The sequence below is a fragment of the Azolla caroliniana genome, unplaced genomic scaffold (genome assembly GCF_043228905.1).
Source record: "Azolla caroliniana isolate FFs.n. ecotype wild unplaced genomic scaffold, voAzoCaro1.0.p SCAF_22, whole genome shotgun sequence".
Taxonomy (NCBI): domain Eukaryota; kingdom Viridiplantae; phylum Streptophyta; class Polypodiopsida; order Salviniales; family Salviniaceae; genus Azolla; species Azolla caroliniana.
In genome coordinates, this window is record NW_028230457.1 from 9,108,664 (window position 1) to 9,131,362 (window position 22,699).

General features: G+C 35.8%; 2 protein-coding genes across 2 annotated transcripts; both read right to left on the minus strand.

Moving 5' to 3' along the window:
- Positions 1-1,229: 1,229 nt before the first annotated feature.
- Positions 1,230-9,882, minus strand: LOC147849939 (E3 ubiquitin-protein ligase BRE1-like 2). The gene is made up of 18 exons (XM_087337035.1): positions 9,728-9,882; positions 9,366-9,527; positions 6,655-6,742; positions 6,326-6,559; positions 4,967-5,286; positions 4,761-4,844; positions 4,558-4,677; positions 4,086-4,272; positions 3,832-3,992; positions 3,685-3,756; positions 3,539-3,615; positions 3,172-3,366; positions 3,023-3,095; positions 2,848-2,934; positions 2,580-2,717; positions 2,284-2,486; positions 1,981-2,146; positions 1,230-1,666 (listed from the first exon to the last, which is right to left on the minus strand). The coding sequence occupies exons 1-18, from the start codon at positions 9,863-9,865 to the stop codon at positions 1,535-1,537; spliced, it is 2,637 nt and encodes an 878-aa protein (XP_087193161.1). The 5' UTR covers positions 9,866-9,882; the 3' UTR covers positions 1,230-1,534.
- Positions 9,883-11,752: 1,870 nt separating this feature from the next.
- Positions 11,753-22,699, minus strand: EMB2762 (CCAAT-binding factor). Its single transcript, XM_087337125.1, has 15 exons — positions 22,221-22,699; positions 21,730-21,822; positions 20,187-20,260; positions 20,054-20,115; positions 19,932-19,974; positions 19,734-19,840; positions 19,517-19,581; positions 19,304-19,393; positions 15,581-15,639; positions 14,130-14,304; positions 13,789-13,962; positions 13,469-13,631; positions 13,320-13,377; positions 12,586-12,691; positions 11,753-12,480 (listed from the first exon to the last, which is right to left on the minus strand). The coding sequence occupies exons 1-15, from the start codon at positions 22,620-22,622 to the stop codon at positions 12,157-12,159; spliced, it is 1,995 nt and encodes a 664-aa protein (XP_087193251.1). The 5' UTR covers positions 22,623-22,699; the 3' UTR covers positions 11,753-12,156.

Genomic DNA, 22,699 nt, shown 5'->3' on the forward strand with positions numbered 1-22,699 from the left:
AAAGTAACTTGATCAAAATGCAAACATGAGGTTTTTTTTTTGTAGAGGATGTACCGGATGTAAAAGTGGGAAGTGCATATTTTCGTGACATGATAAAAGTGGGAAGTGTATATTTATGAATGTACTCAATATATGATAGAATAAATAAACCACATTGAAGATGTAAATCATATAATGCTTGATGAAATTAGTGGAATATGTACGCAAAAATGGACAATGCTACACTCACCATTGCATGCAACTGACTTTATTGTGCATCCAATTTGGAGAGAAAAAATTCAAGATATGGATGACAAGGTCAATACAAGTTGGATGGAAACTATTATGCGTTATACTAATGGTGATGTACATCTATCTAGTGTTTTATTTGATGAATTCTATGCTTATAGAACTCAAGAAAAAAGTACATTTCAAGTTCTTATGGCAAATGATCCAACTAGAATGCATAATGCAATTAAGTGGTGGGAAACATTTGGAACATGCACTCCAAACTTAAATAGACTTGCAATTCGTGTGCTTTCTCAAGGTTCATGTGCATCTTCTCGTGATAGAAATTGGAGCACATTCTCATTGATACATACAAAAAGAAGAAATACATTGATTCATGCTCACGTTGAGAAATTGGTTTATATACATACAAATCATTGTCTGCCTTAAAGTAACATTAGATATGATCAACAAAGAATATGAATAAGATGATGAGAGGCTTTTAAGAATGCAAAAACCAAGCTAATGATGAAAATGATGAAGGTCATGAGGATATTATTGATGAGCTTGAAGATATGGACGATAGTGCATAGACTCTTACATTTAGAAGTGTTACTTAAAAGTTCATAGGTAGAAATTAGATTATATTGGTTCATAAACTATTTAATTAAAACTTTTCTTATGTTTGTGTGATTTTGAAGACCTTTTATATTTCTATTAAAGAGTGATTGCTCTTTTTTTAGTGAATTAATTAACTTTTATTATATAAATTTATTTTGCCAAACAAACGGTTTTATAATATTCTTGGGGCAATTTCTTATTCTCGAATATGCAAGTATCACATGAAAAATATCCAATGTGTCAATCTATGGCAACAATTAAAAAAAGTTGAATGATACATTTCTATTATCGCACATATTCCTTCAATTTTGTAAGATCAACAAAAGGTTATTTTGCAAGGAATTTCCATTACAAGACCAAGCTCCTAACTGAACTTTTGTACAAAGTAGAAAACTTAGCCCTGAGAAGTATGATATTGTATTCAACATCATTAATAAATTAGCTTTTATGCACATGTCCTCCAAAGATAACAAAAACCCATTATCTCTCTATTAAATACAAAAACAGGTCATACCAATTATGGATGCCATTGGGTTTGTCAAGTTAAACGTTTTACGTTAATAATACCTTTACTGCCTCTGACTTTAGATTTCTCATCATAATTTGTGGTATTTACATAGTCGTCAGTATTCTATCTGGAGGGAAATTCACAATTCATTGATGACCCTAAGGAAAATTTCCTTCTATTTGCACAATTCCTAAATATCTAAATGTATACATTCCGAACATCATTTTGCCCAAACAGGATTCCACAGCTAGGACATTTTCTATGCCTCGTCTCCAGGTTTCTTTGTATACAAGGGCTACAAAATAGATGAAAGCATTTTGTAATGACAACCTACATACAAGAAATATCTCAATGTTAGTTATAGTCATGTTTTAGCTGTAGAAAAAAGGCAATAATTAATTAAAACAAAATTTCACTACGGAAATTTGCCGAAATATCCCTAATTTTTCATAAAATCCCTAAAATATTGCCAATACTAATTCAAAATTCCCAAAATACTCCTTGTTCAGAATTACAAGACTGCTGCACAATTTCCCTATCTACAAACTAACAATAGAGATATAATAGTCTCTCTTTACAATTTCCATACTCTGCATATACATCCTGCATTCAATTACAAAATACTTCTGTAAGTACATACTTACTTCCTTTGGTCGATTGTGGCATACACTGCATTTAAGAATAGCCTTGTACTCATCGATTTCGTCTTGTAGTTTCTCCACAAGATGCCTACAATCGTTGCTTGCATTTGCACGGGATGCCCTTGTATTTAAAATTGCTAGTTCTTCTTCAATCCTCTTCCTCTCAAACCTTGTCAACAAAGGTCAAAATATAAGAAAAAGAAATATAATTTCTTAGTTATCATCGCAAGCTATATTAGCAAAACCCAGAATATCAGAAATTTTGAAATACATCCTTTCCCTGGGTTAAAATATTTTTATACATACCGCTCCCTTTCAAGCTCTGCCTCGGCATCCCTAATCTTACTCCGGTGCTTGTGAAGTTCTTTGCGAGCAATCTGTAGTGACTGTTTAGAATTAACAAGCTCCTTTTCTGTATCTACAAACTTCCTTTTTGCCTGTTCCAGGGCATTGATATACTGCCTATTCTCATCCATAACCTTGCCAACCTGTTCTGAGTATGTCCGAACCTACAAGATCAAGATTAAATTAAAAATATTTCCATTATTTGGTGTAACTATATAGAACTACTAGACGTGAATCCATGTAGTTTTTGCACATACATGTTCTTCCAGCCGTGCAGCTCTTTGCTTATAGCATTCACCTAAAATATTGATTTGCTTCAGACGATTTGTCAATATTTGCTTTTGCTCAATAAGCGAGGCATATACTTGCTTTGTTTTGAAGCTCTCAAAAATCAACTGCTCAATAAAATACAGTTAATAAAGCTAATATATATATATATATATTCAAAAGTTGCCAACTATGCAAAGCACAGCGTTTGCTATGAATGCCAATGCGCACACAGAAGGATTGACAAAACCTCTGGACCTTCAAATTGTAGTCATCCCTTTCTGAAATTTGCTGGAGTAGACGCTGATTTTGTGTTTGCATATCCTCATAAGCTTGACCAATTGTCTACTCAAATTTCCAATCAGGTATTATAATTAGAGAGTATAGAATGTTTTTCATAAAAATACAAGAAATGTAAGAGTAACAAGTTGACCTCAATCTCAGCAAGATAGGCATCTCCTTCCTCAGTCTTCATTCTTAACATATCATTTGCATCAATAACCTCCCTATATGATGTGTTCATCAGTATCTTCAATTTATATCCAAGAAAGCACCAATACAAAAACACAATAAGAGGAAGACCTTTCAGATGCATCTAATTTCTGCCTTAGTTCTGCAACCTCAGCCTCTGCCATGGCAAGCCTTTGTTGGCAAGCTGCCTCAGCTTCGATTGCTTCCTTTACCTTAAGCTCCAAGCTGTGCTCATCAATAGCTGTCTTCAACCTTTCCACTTGAGCCCAAGCTCTACACTCTGCTTGCTTCAACTCTCTTGCATCCCTGAGGTTCAACATTATGGAACATTTCATAAGTGATCACAACGTATACTCATATTCAAAAAGTTAAAATGAGATTCAATACTTATGACTAAATCCTGGAACTTTCAAATGTTTCTCAGATTTTAATCTATTACAAATTCAACATGTGTTTATTTCATGCCTGAAATCCTTACTTTGAATCCGTAGACTCTCTCCCATACATATCAATAATCAGCTTTAATTCCTCTTCACTTTCCCGTAGAAGTCTTGCCTATGCAAAATATGAGTTATTTCCATCTAAATTACGTAAAAATGAAAGTAAGCAGACAGCAAGTAATACCTCTTCATTCATGGCATTTATTTCTGAAGATTGTCCTGCAATTTTTTCAGCCAGAATTTTACATTCATTTGTCTGCACACAAACTGAGGCTTAAACATGGTTCTCTGCAACCACGTGAGGATAACATAAAAAAGTTGTGATTTTTACTTTTCTATCTAAAATTTCGTTCATTGATTTGACAGCTGCTCTAAGAGAGTATAATCCACATGTAGCCTGTTTATGTTGATTCAATTGCTGCTGCATCATCCGCATCTCCTTATGTAATGTTGAAACCACAATTTTAAATTCAGCAACTTCATCTTTGCTCTCTGCGAAAAGGGGAGTCAAAACACTGCAACTACAATATAAACATTTATATCAATTAGGAACACCAGTTGAAGAATCATTTGTATAAATCCTACCTGAAGAAAGAGTTGCTTTTTCTACTCTTGCTTGCAATTCTGCTTTCTCTGCCAGGTATTTTTCCAAGTTTGTCTCCAATTCCGCCACTCTAGCCTTTAGGATGTTGTTCAGTTTTTCTGTTGCCTCTTTCTCCTCGACCTTAAGAAGTTTCTCCTTTTCAAGATGGCCATAGTGATCACGCTCTACCTATGCAAACAGAACTACTCTGCAATCATTACAATTATACGAAAACCTACAAAACAAATGGACTACACGTCAATAAAAATAGGGAAAAACTCCCCAATACCCCTAAGTGATGCTTCATTTCCCCAAATGCACTTAAGTGTTGTTCCCCAAATGCCCTAGGTCAATCTCCCTCAAGAAATTATATCTGCTGCTAGAGAGTGGTCAATTCAAAACCAGAAATTATGCAGTTGGGGAAGTAAAGAAAACGTTGGGAGTATTTTGGAGTTCTTCCCATAATAATATTACTTGTGCCTCTTCCACCAGTGACTGACAGTGCTCCAGCTCTGCTCGTAAACATTCAGCTTCTTCTAGCAATTCAACATAAGGAGCAGAAGCCAAGATGTGATTCTCATCACTAAAAGATTCCTGAAACATATCAGCTTGTAAGCTTTAATCAGCAAAAGGGAGAATGAAGTATTGTGTATTCAGCATAGGATACGTGAGATAACCTGAATTGTAAGAATCTGCTGGGAGATTCTCAATTTCTCTTGTTGTATTTCCTTCAGCTCGTCTAGCCTCTGTGCAGCTGCATTCTGGAGGAGAAATTTTGTAAATCAATTTACGATACAGCTCCATTAAAATTATGGGAAACACAACATCTCAAAACATTTAAAAAAATCATTCAATTTATGTAAAAGATGAAACCAGGAAGCACCTTTGCCTCTTGTAATGCAGCTTCTAGCTCCTTACTTTCTTTGGATATTGCATCTCTAGATCCTGACATTGATCTACAATCCTTCTGATTCCTCATTGCAGCCAATTTACGCCTACTTGTCTCCAGGTCAGCTAAAGTCTCCTCCAGGTCACCTTTCAATCGATTCAAGTGGGCTTGATTACTATTATGGCATTCTTTGCATGAGTTTATTTCAGAAACCAGTTCCACATGTTTAGCATCAAGGGATTCCACAACCAATCTCAGGGTCTTGATCTCTGACCTCATGTCCTTAAAAATTATATCTAATTGTTGCACATACTCTGTGAAAGATGAAGCAAAATTCAAATAGCATTAGCATCCCTCACCATTAGAGCTTAAACGGCAATATGATAAGTCAATTAAAAACATCTAAAGCGAACAAAATTTTCTTAATGATTTCTAACAAATTTTCTTAATGATCAGCAACAGTTCAGTTCAATTTCGTTTGATTCAAGAATGTCAAAAACGAACCAGTTTGAAACCGAACCGTTTAAAATTTTGGAAACTTGAACCTAACCGAACCACGAAACCATTTGAACCAAAACCGTTTTAAAAAATCAAACCATTAAAACCGCAGTTTTATGGTTCGGTTTCGGTTTTTAATTTAGGTCAAAATTCAATTTTAAATTTTAAATTTTTTCATTATTTTAATTTTTTATTTTTCAAAATTTTAAAGATTTTCCTAAAATGTGAATTAGGCTTAAAATTTTAAACAAATCTTAAGAAATTAAAAAAATTAAAAAACCATTAAACGGTTTAAACTGTGGTTTCTAACCGTTGAAACCGAACCATTCACCCCCCAAACCAAAACCGAACCATTAAAAAAACTCAAACCTGAACCGAACCGTTTAAACCATTAAGCCGTTAAGCCATGGTTTCGCAGTTCGGTTCGGTTCAAACTGAACCCGTTTCCGACTGTTAGATCAAGCCCCTAACAACCTTTCCCCCTTCAGCAGTATACTAGAACCTCAGCATCCTTCCAATAATTCAATACTCCCATGGTTTCTCTGATAGATAGATGCTACTTCAATGCATCTGATTAAAATAATATGTTCATACTCACATGATTTCTCTGACCAATAGATGCTAATCCAACTCCTACACTTAAATATTATTGTTCATCCAGTAATCAGCCCCCACTCAACCTTCCTGAGATAATTCCCCGGTAATGTCGAACACAGGAAACTGCTGAAATATAGCTCCAAGGACCCTCACCCTCACAACCCTTCCATTCATTTGAAGAAAATAGTCATCTAAACAAACCCCCGAAACATCTCATATACCAGGAAGGCCAAAAACCAATAGGATCAAGAAAATCACCTTCCGATGACATTTCCGTTCCTATTGCTGAGAAAAGTTGTGCATTCTTAGTATTTTCTGTGTCAATAGCTTGGAGTAGATTTTCTAAAAGTTCTAATGTGGAAGCTTCACGTTGCTCAACTGCACGTTCAATAGATAGAGAACCATTGCAGTTGCCATTACTTGAAATACCACCACTGTGTAAAAAACGGTGAAGAAACATCTCCTCGGGTGCTATAGAAACTGTCTTTTCCTCTGCAATTTCCAATAGGACCTTTGTTTAACAAACCCTTCAATAATTTAATTCCATGTCCCTCCAAAAACTCACACTTTTTACAAAAAAAAGGTACCTTCTAGAGAACATGATGATTTAAGAACTTTAAGTCCATCAATAGGTGCATTGGCTCTTGCAAGAAGAAGCTCCAGATTTTCCTCAAGCTGAAAGACAAGGAAATTTTCTCGGTAAGACTATGAAAATATCTGAGTTTGAATAAATCACTTGATGTGCTTACGTGACTTGACTTGGGATCATGAATAATGTGGCATACTCTTGATGAAACTTTACCAACAAAATGAATCACTGAAATATAAAGCAAATAGAATGAATGTAGTAATACTTTGGTCTGTTGATAAGAGAATAGTAGTCAAAAATCTTCTTAAGCTTCCGTAAATTTAGACCAAACACTTAATAGTCTACAATGCGAGATTATAATCTGCACATATGCATGGGTAAAAGATGTAACACAATGGTGCTTTTGTAACATTGATTAGAAATACAGCTAGCATGGTTCGACATTAAGGGTTGACAGAAGAGAATCTTGCGATTAGCAAAGAATCTCATGCACTCTCTAGAACAAAATTCAGATATAAATATCAATATAAATTTCCACTGACAAGCATGCCTACTATGCCCAACATTCCAAAAGCACAGTGCCTTCCTCAGGACACAGCTTCTTTCATACCAATGTATTGCACTAGGACAACTGTGAAGCCATTCATCATCTTCAATCTAAGTTTTGAGCTCTTAATTTCCTTTCACTCAAACCTCTTCGAGACAGTGACATTGTTTCTATCAGATTTTGTAAGATTGCAAAGTGATCAGACTATCACATTTATGACTATTGGTGACTAAAAAAGCATTGTTTCTGGAAGCAGCAAGCTTTATAAGTTCTGTTTTTGCGAGGAAAAGATTAATTTTCTTGTTCACAATGAGCATCCCTGAGGGTCACATAACATGAAAGAGTGAAAAAAGTCAAAGAGATAATGTTTTAAATATCAGTGACAGGAAGAAAGCGCATAGGTAGTTCAAATGGCCTCAACAATTCAGAATAGTGAACATTAAACAATGAACCTAAAAGATTGTACAAACAATATTTTTAGGCCAAACTGTATGTTTATTCTCATTCAAATTTGTGACTTCTTAGCAACAGATCAACTGCATGACAAGAAACACTGCTTCTCTTCACGTTCTCAGCGTTAATACTTTATGTTCTTTCCTTTTTTCAGGTGTACCCAATAAATATTTCCTTCAAGTGATATTTGATAATTTACTGTTAAATATATTTAGCATCATGGATGCATGGCTGGAGATCTCACGACCCTGTATTTCCTAGAGACAAAATTAACTTCACCAAGCCTTACAAGGCTCAGCATGAATGATTATATTTTCTTTTAGGTGTGTTTAAGATGAGTCAATTCATACATTTCCAAACTCCATTTGTTTCCTTGCAGGTGTCCCAATTTAGTGGGTTTACCTGAGTATTGTAGCATTGTAATTTGCTATAATTTCATTTGACCATGACTGCATCAATAAGCATATCATCAATGAGTAGCTCAGGTCATGTTGACATATTCCATTTCTTAAATCAAACGTCACACACAGCAAATAACTCTCTTCTAGTTGGATAACTGACACACGCAGAAGGTTTAAGAGATGATATGGGGCAACAATACCTGAGCATATCATCAGTGGGTAGCTCAGGTAGTGTTGCCACATTCCATCCCTTCAACGTGAATCATGTCCTCAACTTGAAGAGAAAATGTTGCCCTAATCTTTTGTTTGCTTTATTGCTACCATCTGAAGCTTGGAATAGGTATGCAATACACCTCCATCTCCTTCACTTTAGCCACATATTTGTGGATGTTCATCCAACTCCCTATTTCAATGGATCTCAACCCCTTTCAAGCAGCATCATTGAGTATGGTGTGGTTGCCTTGACCCCTAGGAGGCACGTTTGGCAGTGTTGGCACATTCCATCTCTTAAACTATCTACATAACTCATGTGCCTGACTAGAAGAACGAATTTTGCCCTTATTCACAGCTTGCATTTCCTTGATATCATCCCAATCTTGGATTGTTAGTCAATGTGCCTCCATGTTCTTCATGTTACCTGCATACTTGTGTAGTTCATTGGGTCTCATCTCCTTCGAAGGAGCACCATTGAGTATGGAGTGGTTGCCTTCACCACTATGCGGCATCATAGAAGCATATTTCTGTATCTTCTGGATGCCCTTCCATGTACAAGGGCATATACTTTCCTTTCCCATTCGTCCATATACTATATAGCAACACTTGGATTACCATTACCAATGCATTGGTCTCTGTCTGCCATCTCTGAAGGTCATGAAGATTGCACTTGGATTCAATGATGTGTTAGCTTGGCAAACCAATGTTTACATAAATGTGCTCCAATTATGGTTGAGGATGTCAATGCCCCAGCAAATGAGAGAGAGAGAAAGAGAAGAAGGAGAAGAGGCAAATAGCCTTCTACATACTAGACTATTAAACGAGAAAGTAGTACTAGAAAAAGAAAAGGAAATACAATCTTTTAACATATCCGAGGGTGGAAAGAGAGAAGACAATCCAATCTTCTAAAGTCAAACCATAATCACAATCATCAAAACTAGGAGGACGAAAATCGCAAGTATCATGATATATCCAGAGTAATTTGCACAAGAAAATACTCTCCTAAGATAATGAAGAAAGCTAGCATCAAAATATGAGGAAATTGGATCTCTACAAAGCTATAGAAAATAGATAAAAGGAATGGAAAGGGATTACCTCTTCCCAAGAGTCTTGAATAGATGCCAAGCTTTCATCGTAAGCTACCTGCCTCTGTTTCAAATCTTTAAGCTTTGTTTCTAGGTCATGGATCTCGCTCCTCTGAGCATCCAGCTGCTGTGCGAGCTTATGATTCTCATACTGAAGCTCCGCTGTATCCACCTGAAAACCCTAGCTATCAGACAAAGAAAAGCAGAGAAGGAAGGAGATGGAAGGGTAGAAGGATGTAAGAAAATCAGTCTCCGACTGAATCTCGGATGGTGTTCCACCTGAAGAGACCATAAAATTTGAGGGCAAAAGGGAAGGAGACAGGAAGGATTTAAGAGGATGAGAAGGGTAAAAAACAAAAAACAAAAAAGAACCTTCTTGTCTTGGGAAGGAGAGACAGGTTGCTTCTTGGGCGGCGAAAATGAGCCACCAGCGGCGGCGGCGGCGCTGCTGCTGCTGCTGCTGCTGCAATGGCGACGCTTCCTGTCGCCTTCTTCTTTGCTCCCCCCCATCCTCTCTCGCTCTCTCTCTCTCTCTCTCTCTCAGAATAAATCTATCGGGAGCACCACAGGAAAGATGAAGAAGAAGAAGAAGAAATTCAGTATGATCTCTCTCTCTCTCTGTCTGCCTCTCTGAGTGAGTGACAGAGAGAGAGAGAGCTCCCAAAACAAAACGAAGGAGACAGTCTACAGACAGACAGACAGACAGACAGAGATAGATATTAACTCTGTATGCATGGCACATGCATGTTTGTATGTATGTATGTATGTATGTATGTATGTATGTATGTATGTATGTATTCTATGTACATATGTAAATTGTAATTTGCATCTGTATGTACATATTTCTATGTATGTATGTATGTATTCTATGTATGTCATTTGCATGTGTATGTATGTATGTATGTATTCTATGTATGTCATTTGCATGTGTATGTATGTATTGTATGCTATTTCATGTATGTATGTATGTATGTATGATGATGTATTGTATGTATGTGTGTATTGTATGTTATGTCATGTATGTATGATTGGATCATGGATGTGTGTATGTGTGTATTGTAAATTTATATGTATGATGTATTGTATGTATGTATTGTATGTGCGTGTGTATGTATGTATGCATGTATTGTATGTATGTATGTATGTATGTCTAGAGATAGTCACAACATACTCTAGGTAACTACAAGGAAGTGTCATGGGGAGCATTGCCGCTTGCCTTAATTGGCGCATGGCATCTCCCCAGAGCCAAGAGAAAGAGAGGGAAGAGTCCATACAAATACTATTGCATCTCAATGATGATGCTTACCGAAGGGACCACCCTCTCGATACATATCAACAACAATTAGCATTTGCATTGTGCAACACATCTACAGCCTACACGCTTGAGGCTCTACAACCTGTGAAGCATCTTGCGGGTGAGCGAGGAGATATTTTAGCACTTGCCTTTTAAATGGGCAAGCATTGCTATCTTCTTTGCTCTTTCATGGCATCAGATTCATCATTCGATCAATACTCATGCCAAGCATGCTAAATTTTGCAACTCTTATCAAGTTTAATATTCAAATCCTACAATTTCAAATGGTATATGCTTTTCTTCTAATTTCAAGCAAACACAATGTGGATTTTCTAATTTCATGCAAACGCAAATATTCGATTAGATGTTGAATATTTCAGTCATTATTTTGCAGTACCTTTCCTCTTGTTTTCGAGAAAACCACATCCCCAATTTCTCACATATCATAATGGGGAGCATTTACTCCTAAAAAGCAGCCAAGAAACCAACAATCTAGGTATCAATCTCAAGATCTATGACAAATGGGCCAACAGAATCTAGGTAAGCCACAGTTTTAGCCCACAATACAAATAGTACAAAAGCACAAGCTTTTTTATTAGAGCCCCATGCAAGGATGCTTACTATGTATGTTACAAGTTAAAACCAGCAATACATGTGATGATGAATCAATGCATTGGCATTGAATATGCCATAAGAGTCAAGACTATATTTCAGAATTCCACAATATCTGGGATTTCCATAACACTTCTTTTATTCTCTCAACCGAAAGCATTGATACTGATCCAAATTTATGCAAACTAGACAAGACAGACTAGGCTTTCACAGCTTTTTTCTCGTTTTCTCAACCCACAAATACCTGTTCAAATCCATTTTTATCGAGCCATAAATAAATTGGACTTCTTTATTGGTTTTGTTCAGAATTAGTTATTGGAAGGTGTAAACAACCTTTGTTGAAGCTTGAAAGCCAACGATATCTCAAATGGCTCAATTTGTAGCAAGGATGGCATCCTGTAAAGTTTACAATACATTTGCCAATAACGCATATGCTTTGCGTGCATACTATACGACGTTGCAAACAGGATTTGACAATCAGAATACAAATCTAAACTTCAAAATGCTAACTCTCTCTTAAATTTCAAAATTCCCTCACAATGTAAAAAAAAGAATCGTATCTATAGCTCACCCTCAAAAATGTGAAGCCCTTCTACTATAATACAAGAGTCTTGAAGTCTTCTTTCTAGACTCTTCTCTTTACCCTCATCAACCAAGACATGTAGGGATCCAAAGAAAGCTACGAGAAAACTTTGGCAGACACTGCTTTCTTTCGAGTGACTATATTCATCTCTTTTCTTTATAATTATATATTCATGGAGTCGTGACATCTTCCATCTAAACTTCTCTTTTCCTTCGTCGAATAAAAAACATATATGGGAATCCGACGAAAGCTATGAGAAAACTTTGACAAACACTGGTTCCTGTCTAGTAGCGTGATTATACTCCTCTTTTTTTATGATTGTGAACTCCTCTTCTTCTTCTTGTTATTATTATTCTTTTTCCTCTTTGCTAACACTTTCGAACTACCATCACCAACATTATCTTCAGTGATATTATCCAAGACAATATTATTATTCTGGCTTGGAAGCTCACACTGATCTTCTGAAGCTTTCACTTCAGTCTCTAGATTCATGACATGATTCTCCTTAGAATCAAAAGTCCAACCATGAAAATCTGTTAGCCCTAATGTCAACAAAACATCTGAATTCTTTGAAAACAGTTTTGAAGGACAAGTTTTGTAAAATGCAAGGGGCACTTGTTTCATCCTTCTTTTCACCTGACAAAGACAACCATCTCAAATTGAGTTTTTTAAGTAGATAACTTCTTGCAAAAAATCAGAGATGAAACTTGGATGTTCTTTTCTTGTTTTTTAATCCCTCACCTCTTCTGCGAATATTGTTGAATATGATCCTGAACTAAAATCCTTTATGGCCAACTCTTCTGTTTTTGCTCTGACTGTCAGATCGGTCTCAAGAGATGCTACAAATCTGACATTTATGTATATATATATATATAGAATCCATCACCAAAAAACAAATACAAATTTATATTTAGGACAGTTTTAAATACCTCTTCTTAAAACGGAACAGCTATAACTCTTCTCAAATTTATGTTTAGGACATGTAAGCTATCATTTCAAAGCTTTCATGATTGAAAAGTTCTTGCTTCTTTTCAATCACATTCTTAAGATGAAGCAATCTTGCCCAATTTAAAGGTGTTTTGAGTCCAGGAAGTAGAAACCCTTGTTAATCTAGTTTGGCAATAATTCATTCCAATCCTTCCTCTAACCATCTTTTGTTCTAAACTGTGCATTTTACTAACATTTGATCTAGCTTCTCTCTACCCATACTCTATCTAATATTCTCCTAATTTGTTTTCCATTGGTGCATTGAACACGAGCCACTGGTTTGCCTAATCAGAATATCTATAAACCTTGATGGATTCTGAGCAACAAGAAAACAAGCCAGCTAACTATCTTTGCAAAAAACCCAAATGATTCCCACTGTTACACTTCCGTAAAGATTCTGAAAATAATCAATATGTGACACAATAAAAACAACTTATGAAATGATTCTATTTCCATTTTCTAAATGGAATAGCTGCAAAGATTCATACCTGGAAACAATAGGACAGTAATGTCGACGAAGGGCGTCAATCTCCCACAGTGAACTCTCTAGTTTCAAGATAAGAATAGAACAATCATAAAGATTAAGTAAAACACTGTTATCTACAAGCTTTACACGAACTTCATTCCATAAACTTACGAAGAGCATTAGCTTTGGCCGGATCTTCTTCACAAGGAACAAATGGATCTGCTCCTCGTCTATCCGCTAACTCTTCTGTATCTTGACTTACACCTTGAACAAGCCCTGTTTTTCCATTATCCGGCTCATCTTCCAATACTGAGCAATTTGGATCAACATAATCCTGCCATGCTTAAGGAATGTTAAAATCCTCCATAAGCTAATAAACAAAACTACAAAAGTATGAAGTATCATAAAACTAAAGCAAAAGAGGTATAGCCAAACTCTTCAAGCATAGGGATTAAAGATAATATCTTCGAGCTTGTATGTTAAAAGGACACCTTATGCACTAGGATATTGATAGAAGGGTGGCGTCGAAGTAGGTTGTGCACGATCGCAATTACGATGAGTGCACCTGAGGGAGGTGACTTCAACGCAATCCTTCCGAGCTTCTTTGCAAAGGCAGCAGCCAGATATGAAGGCAACAATGGAGATTTCAAGCATGTGTCTAACAACTGTCATTTCAAGTACAAAGAGGAAGTTTTAGCAATCTCACAGCATTTTACACAATCCATTGTCACATTTATATGAAAATATAAAGAAATTAAAAAATGTATGAAAAAATTAAGCTAAGTAAAAATAGGAAAACATAAAAAGATCCAATTTCATGGATTAATGTTACCTCAAAGAACCGGGCTCGATACTTGGCGATGAATATCGATGGTTCTAATAGTGCATATAGTTTTGTATAGAAATCAGGGTATTCCAGTCCATATTGTGTTATTAGTGAAAAAAGTCCACTTAAAGCCATCACACTAATGAGACCCCCTTTGTTATATGAACTGGTGAGGAAGTCACTGCAGACAGTGCACATGGTTCTCAGAAACTTACGAAAATTCCAAGAAACATGAACACTAATATAGAGAATTAAGGACAATGAACAAGACCTTACAAATTGTTGATGAAAATGAGATAAGAGCCAAAATAATAAGAAAAAAGGAACAAAAAATTAATATACAAACAGACATTAAAAGCCACAACAGGCAAACAGAACAAACACCATGATTCCCTCAAAAACAAAACAACAAGTAATCAACTCACCAATACTAAAACAGTAAAAAGAAAATGGAAAAAACTCTGTTTTACAAAAACGTCAGTTTTGTAATAATTGATAAGGAATGACGTGAAATGGAAAAAGAGGCTATATTAACTTCAAAGTGCAAAACCTTTGATGGCAGCAAAAAAATCAGAGGGGAGATTTAACAATATAATAGGAATAATGCCAATGACAATGCCCTCCTGCATAAATAGACTGTCAAATAAACACTTCAACCACCACATTTACACCCCTAGATGATGATGTGCTTAATTTATGTATCATTTCCCTATGGAAACTAGAAACATGTGGTGTCTTATAGTCAGATGTATCATATTTATATTACAACATAGACAATTATTACAAACTATGGAATGGTTTATAATTTTGGAGTCCTAGATCCCCAAAATTATTAGTAGAAATAAGATTGACCTTCAAACCCTCCCTAAGGAATTCATAACTAAAGAAATACAGGAAAGCATATTTCTAATAGATAATAATGGAACAGTTTTGCATATGATTCATGGGATTACATATTTGGAGGTGGATACAAACCCCATTTGTACCTAAATGAAGTGATAACAAAAGTAGTATTTCAAGAATCCAAAGATAAAGTGATAATAATCATCATAGCCTAGAGAAAACACAAAAATATAAAGCATTTTATGTAAGTTATCTTCCTCTAAATTATGCTTGTGTCTCCTGGTGGAAACATCAACTTGGTTCCAAGGTAAAGGTCATGGCTATTTTGTTTTTTGGTTAATTCAGACTCAAGAAAATCTGAGTTTCAATCCATCTCAGTTGATAAACAATCAGACGGTAAAGACTCTGGAAAAAACGCAATATCTATTAATAAACAATCTAACAAAAAAGATTCTAAAATATCATAAGTATTTCAACTATATACATCGAAGGACGTTAAATTGTCTATTATTTTTTTATCTTTCTTGAAACCTACACACATATTCATGCCCACGTGTCTTGGAGCAACAAAACAAACTAAGTCTACTTAGAAAGACAGAGAGTGAGTGAGATACCTGAGAAGAACAGGATTGGAAAGATTAGGAATTATCGCCTTATGCATCTGTCCCAGCACCTGCACATAAGGATAAAGTCAATTAACAAAGAAGGCAACTCAATTGAAAGGATAAATAAAAGGGAACATCATCCTGAGTGTGAGCTAGAACAAACAAATTATCAATACTATACATAGTTCTTATTAATGGCAAATTTCTTGTTCTTGCTTATGCATTAACCATGTGATGAATCATATTGTTGGGGGTTTAAATGCTCAAATGGACGGGAAAAGAAACAAATGCATGGATAAGTTATATGTTTAATCATGCATTTCAACATGGTGTGTTAGAGTCCAACAAATTAATTCATCAAAACATAAGGAATTATAGACGAAAGAAAGGAAAGACAGGTGTCAAACCACCCGATGACCCTTAGCAAAGGTGTGAGATGAACCTAAACCTCCTCGATGGGAAAAAAACGGAAAGGGGCTGACCAAGGACGCCGAATCATAACAGAAAACGGAAGAAAATCATCAGCAATTGGTCATTGCCCAAGAGGAGCTGATAACCGCAACAACAGAGAAAGAAATTACATTGATGGGAAAATTACAACAAGACCAAGCATCCTGGATATCGGTGGAGACAGTTCTAAGATATCCTGACATACCAGCCGCAGCACACGAATTAGCCGCAATAATGCAATTTTGGATGACGTATGAGCTGGTGGCGGCAACAGCTAAATTGGCAAAGGAACATGAGGACAAGCTCATGGTACAACGAGCCTTAGCCAGTGACATAGAAAACAATAAGGCTCTGAATAGAATTGGCAAGAAAAGACAAGGGAAGACACGCCACCTAGCAATCGAGCTGCCCGTCTTGAATATGGCATTAGTGGAGGTCCACCAGGAATTGAAAAGGACGCGAACAGCAGCAAAAGATATGGTTTATCATAGCAAAAAGACGAGGAAAGGGGCTGACTTGGCGGTGCAACGATTGCTGGAATCCAGAGCAAAAATTCAAGCCCTGGAACGACAAGTACAAGAGGCAGAGGAAAGTAGGAAACAGACCAGCACAGCCATAGAACCAGCAACCAATCATGACAAACTGCTAGAGGAATTACAAGCACAAACAGCGATAACCGAAAAAGCAAAGAAAGCAAACGCAGTGGCCGAAATGGAAATCAGCCACTTAAGGGAATAACTGCGGCAAACAGAGGTCAGAGCGGAAAACGTGTGTGAACCATTTCCAAGAAGAACAAAGGTTTTACGTGAAGTGGTCAAGTGATAATACACTTGAAATAGTTATCTCATACCGTAGAATTGAAAATTACAATTCATACCCACATTCCCTTCAAAATTAACCTGCATGTACTCATCATAGATTAGGAAAAACTACAGGAAACCTATCTCACAATCAGTTATGGTTATGCACATAACAATATGCCCAACGATTGGATTACAAGTTGGACCAAACCATTACATAAAGGTGGAGATGAAAATGATGCAAACATCTATTAAATCATTATGGTTGGCTTGCTAATGGCAAAACTATTTGGATGTATAATGGAATCAAAGGTAAGTGCATGGGCTGAAAAAATGGTAAGAGAGATTATGGACAAGCTGGATTTCAAAAACAACATAGCACCATCGATCACCTTGTTACCCTTCGAGTACTAATGGAGGAAAGACACTTGAGAGGCAAAGGTTTACATTGGTGCTTCGTAGACTTTAAGAAAGCTTTTGATAAGGTATCTTGTGAGCATCTTTGGAGGCGAATGGAAAAGTTGAGGTGCCAAATGAATATATCTTGCAATTTCCCAATTTTATGAGAAGGTTATATATTGCATGTATATACGTCATAGGTTTTCAATTTTTTTCAATAGCATTATTGGTGTTAAGCAAGGGTGCCATATTCACCAACTCTATTTGTTCTATGCATTGATTAATTGGAAATGATTCATTGGAAGAAGTGGTTGTCAAGTTTGTAAAGGAAGAAGGCATTGAAGAAGTTACCATTGGAATGTAGTCATTATGCTTTTATTATATGCAGATCATGTAGTTGTTTTTGCAAATGATTTAGGAAATGTGTAAAAGCTTATGAAGGCATTGGAAAAACTTTGTATGCATACTAAATTAAGTATCAACAACTCTAGAACAAAGACTATGCTTGTGAAGAGCCAAAAACACAGATAAAAATGTGCATTATGTACAATAATGAGCCACTTAAATTTGTGGAAAGCTTCAAATATATTGGCCATGTAAGTTCTTTCAAATCATAGTTGGAATGAATGTACTAACCACGGAAAGAGAGCATATTATGCATTGGAAAACACATGCAATCATGGAGGTGTTGGAGGTGCTTCGCTATGGGGTGGAAGTATGAGGTGGTAGCATCCCTAAATAAATATAATTGGAAAGAGTTTGAAAATGTCCAAAAGCATTTTCTTACAAAGTCCTCCTACTTGAGATAGGATCACTTCCCATTGAGATCATGGCTTATCGAATACATGCTTAAGGTTCAAAAAAGTTCCTCACATCGACTTCTTAGAATCGCTTGGGAAGAAAGCAAAAAGATGCATAAAAGCAAAATTTTGTGTTCCGTTTGGATGCAAGATATGGAAAAATGGTTTGGACGATGGGATGCAACACACTTGCTTAATGATGCATCACTAGATTTTTCTGTAAATGCGGCCTTTTTGTAATACCAATGTATCATGACATGGGAAAAATGTGGAGACTCATGTTTCAACATATTATACTACACATTGTTGCACCTAACTACAAAACCGCGTTCTTCATCCATCTAACAAGCAAACCGCACACACATACATGTTAGAGCCCATCCCATTGTCTACCATTTGAACCATTGTTTCCTCGTGACTTAGCTTAAACTCACTCCAATATGAAACAAGGTGTTGGGACACAAGTGGTGAGAGTAATCGACTATGCACACTTTGCCCTAAACAAGTTAGGTATCTAACTATCACATTTTGATACAACGCTATGTCATTGATCACATTCAACTATACTTTCCATAGATCTTCAACCAAACCCAAGCATTGCACGAATTTCTGTCAATCATAATGTGCACCTCAATTGCGACATTCATTCTTGAACATCAAGAGTTGCTACTCACTTTCACATGTATTAGGTGAAAATGTTATACTTTTGGTCTCATAGGTCATATTTGAACTCTGAAGACAATAACAAGATATACGTATCTATCTATCTCTAACTCACCTATACTTAGTTCCTCTAAGCTCTCCACCTCCTTTCAATCAAGAAATGAATCATTTGTTTTTGCATCTATGAGCTTCATCTCCCTCAACCTGCTTGTGTTATTTCTCTCACACATATACTTGGTTTCTTTGAGCTCTCCACCTCCTTTTACATATTACTAATCAAGAAATTAATCATTTGTTTTTGCATGTGATTATTTTGCTTTAGGCTAGATTGAGAAGAAGAAAAAGAAGCAACATGTCCTTATGTCCTTAAAAATCATTTTGGTTGGATGTATGAATGATTGTATCTAATTGTGGAACATACAAAAGAAAATGCATTTAGTTACCTAGGCCTTCATTTCCATCACATATATAACATGGAAAACTACTACCCCAAATTTCAACACCAAAACACTACTCCAATCAAGCATTTTATATACTCTCCCTATGTGAAAAGAATATTACCAACAAATAATAGGTCAAACTTCACAACCATATTAATGAAATAAATATCAGCTTGATACCTTCTCATATACTGACCGAGCTAAAGGGAATCTGAGAAATGTAACCCACACTCTTGTAATTTTGGACTTTATCTTTTTCACGTCCTTTATCTACAAATGCAATGTATGAATAAACATTGAGTCAGCCAGAGATGAGAAGATAATAATGACCACGGCAAGAATACATCATATGCAAATTTTCGCGGCCCCAAAAATTTCTGTTTCAGTCCTTACCATTGCTGAATTTCCATCAGTATCAGATTTGTTATTTTTTGTGTCCAACTGCCTCCTATTATCACCTTCCATGAATAAAAAACGACACCATCGAGAGAAACTTTAATTAGCTACATCATATTCACAATAGTTATCAAAAGAATAGTAGTAGATCATTTGCCCTAAAAATAACAGAAATGAAGACAAAAAAAACTTCTTGAACACAAAAAAATAAAACCTGTCTTGCTCCAACATTCAATGACGGTTTTTGAATCCTTGTCACCCATTGTAGGAGCATTGAGACAAGTCAGAACATCACAAATGTTACACATAAGAGATTCAATGCTGCAAAATAAATTTCTAAACATTAATTCATTGATTTACTACCAAGAAACCAGATCACTCATTGCAAATGCACAATCCTAAGCATTATCACCTTATTGCCAATGAAGCATCACCATTTGTAGTCAATTCATCATCTGTTATGAAAAAAGATGTAGATTAAATACATATGATGTTTATTTCCTCATCATTAGTATTGTTATGTGCATAGCATACCTTCATTCTTTGTTCCACCATATGAGATAATAATTCTCTTTAGATTTATGCAAGTGTGACAGCTGCATCAATTAATAATAGTGAGTAACAAAGCCATAACTAATTATCAATTAAAACCAGGTGTGATACTTACCATACATCAACAAAGTTGAAATAAGTAGTAACGATATGTTGAATCATTTTGTTATTGAAGTCTTTACAAAGTACCTACATTCAGTCATGAACAGCGAGTCATTGAAACAAAATAGTGAAAGGGAAGTGAAGGTTGAGAGCATGGCTGTGGTTTGAATAAAAGTTTCCAAAGCTTCCACAATACGTGACGAGAAACTATAAAATGCTAAGCCCAGAAGATGTTAGATGATTGGTGTGTCATGGTTATATCATATATGTATTATGTGAGTATATGGACCATCGGAATGAATTGACAACGTGAACCGTGTCTTAATCCCATTCAGAAACAAAACCAAAAGATTGGTCCTCCCAACTCTCTGAATTAACTTTCTTACCAAGCGGTAAGACTAAGATATCAAGCATATCAAACTCCCGAATTACACATAGATCTGGCCTAGCTGTAAACATTCAAAGTTTGAAACCCCATTTACAATACATTAAGAGAAGGTGAATCCCTGTGTTTCTCACTATATATATATATATATATATATATATTCCCACAAGCCTCATAATAGCAATACAATATCATCCATAATATTTCTCTCTGATATCACTAAGTGTTGATATAAAAGATATGTTAAAGTTTGGTATAAACCTATCTTCTTAATTACTGTTAGAAAGACACGCCTAGAAAGTTGAAGCGAATTTGGGTTACACATAGATCTGGCCTAGCTGTAAACATTCAAAGTTTGAAACCCCATTTACAATACATTAAGAGAAGGTGAATCCCTGTGTTTCTCACTATATATATATATATATATATATATATTCCCACAAGCCTCATAATAGCAATACAATATCATCCATAATATTTCTCTCTGATATCACTAAGTGTTGATATAAAAGATATGTTAAAGTTTGGTATAAACCTATCTTCTTAATTACTGTTAGAAAGACACGCCTAGAAAGTTGAAGCGAATTTGGGTGATTCTTATTGGGATGAAAAAATGTCTCTCACAATCATAACCACGTGAAGTATCAACAGTTTAGATGAAATAGATTAATGGGACAAGCTATGTGAACTAGCACTAGGTTCTATATTAGTTGTTTGGTATAAACCTATCTTCTCAATTACTGTTAGAAAGACATGCCTAGAAAGATGACGCGAATTTGGGTGATTCTTATTGGGATGAAAAAATGTCTCTCACAACCATAACCATGTGAAGTATCATCAGTTTAGATGAAATAGATTAATGAGACAAGATATGTGAACTAGCACTAGGTTCTATATTAGTTGTTTGGATAAGGCTTGTAGTTCTTAAGTTTCACATCCAATCTCTAGCTTATACATTAATTCATAAACCATAGAAGAGGAAGTGTTCCACGTCTTCAAAAGAAAAGAAGCTTAAAGATTATTTCCCCAGCCTCAAGTTCATTTACCATTACTCATGCCCTCTTGTAATTCTAGCAAGGTAAGAAGATCAATCCTCGTACTTCATTTCCAGGAGAAGAAAATATTATCTCATTGAGATTCGACTAAGGATAAAGGCAAGCTGAAAATTTACCAGAGAAGAACACATTTTGCTGTATATTCTGTTGCTAAAGTCTCCTTGCTTTTCTTCTCTTACAAATTCCATCAGTGCATCTATAGCAGCATCCTGAATTGCAGAAATTGCAAATGAACTCACCTCAAAAAGACCCAAAATCATCCAAAACTGAATAGAATTAAATCTTCAGACGGAATTTAAACAATAGTTACATAAATCAGAAGGAAACTACATACAATCAAACCAGACACTAGACACAATCAGACAAAATTAGCATATTACCAAACTTGCAGTATACCCACTTCAACAGCAGAAAATGACACCCAAGAATTCCTAGATTTAAACTAAAATCACGTTAACTGAAATCACAACTTGATTAGAGTTTAGCCTCCGGTGAAACCACCTCCGTAACAGATAAAATAACCCAAATTAGCCTAATGTTAGATCAAATCAAACTAAAATTATAGAATCAAACGAAATTTTGAAAAATAAATTGATAAAAACCAAACCTGTACTGCTGAATCAAGAGATGGAGAGATTATGATTCGCAATAGAGAATCTATCAACTCATTATACTTCTCCCATATCCAGGTCTGATAAATCGCCTGAGCTTGATCCTTTTCCTTTCCGTCTCCCTCTTCTCGCAATCTCTTCTTCGCTCCTTCATAAATTTCAAGCGATAACTCTCCCTTGACAAACAGAGAGACAAAGAAGGTCTGCAGAGAAATCAGGGCTTGTAACAAAGACGGAGTAGAAACAGAATCTTCTTCATCATCCGTTGCTTTAAGGAGGAGAGAGAGAAGAATGGCGGCATTGTTTATGTGAGCTTTGGAGCCTTGCAGTTCTTCTCCTAGTCTCTGAATGGACTCCAGAGAAAGAAGACCATTCTGGTTCTTCTTCGTGGGAGCCATGTCTACTTCCTTCCTGCAACGGAGAAGACCGAGAAGGAAAACCCTAAATTAATGCAGAGGGACGCTAAAGAAAGAGA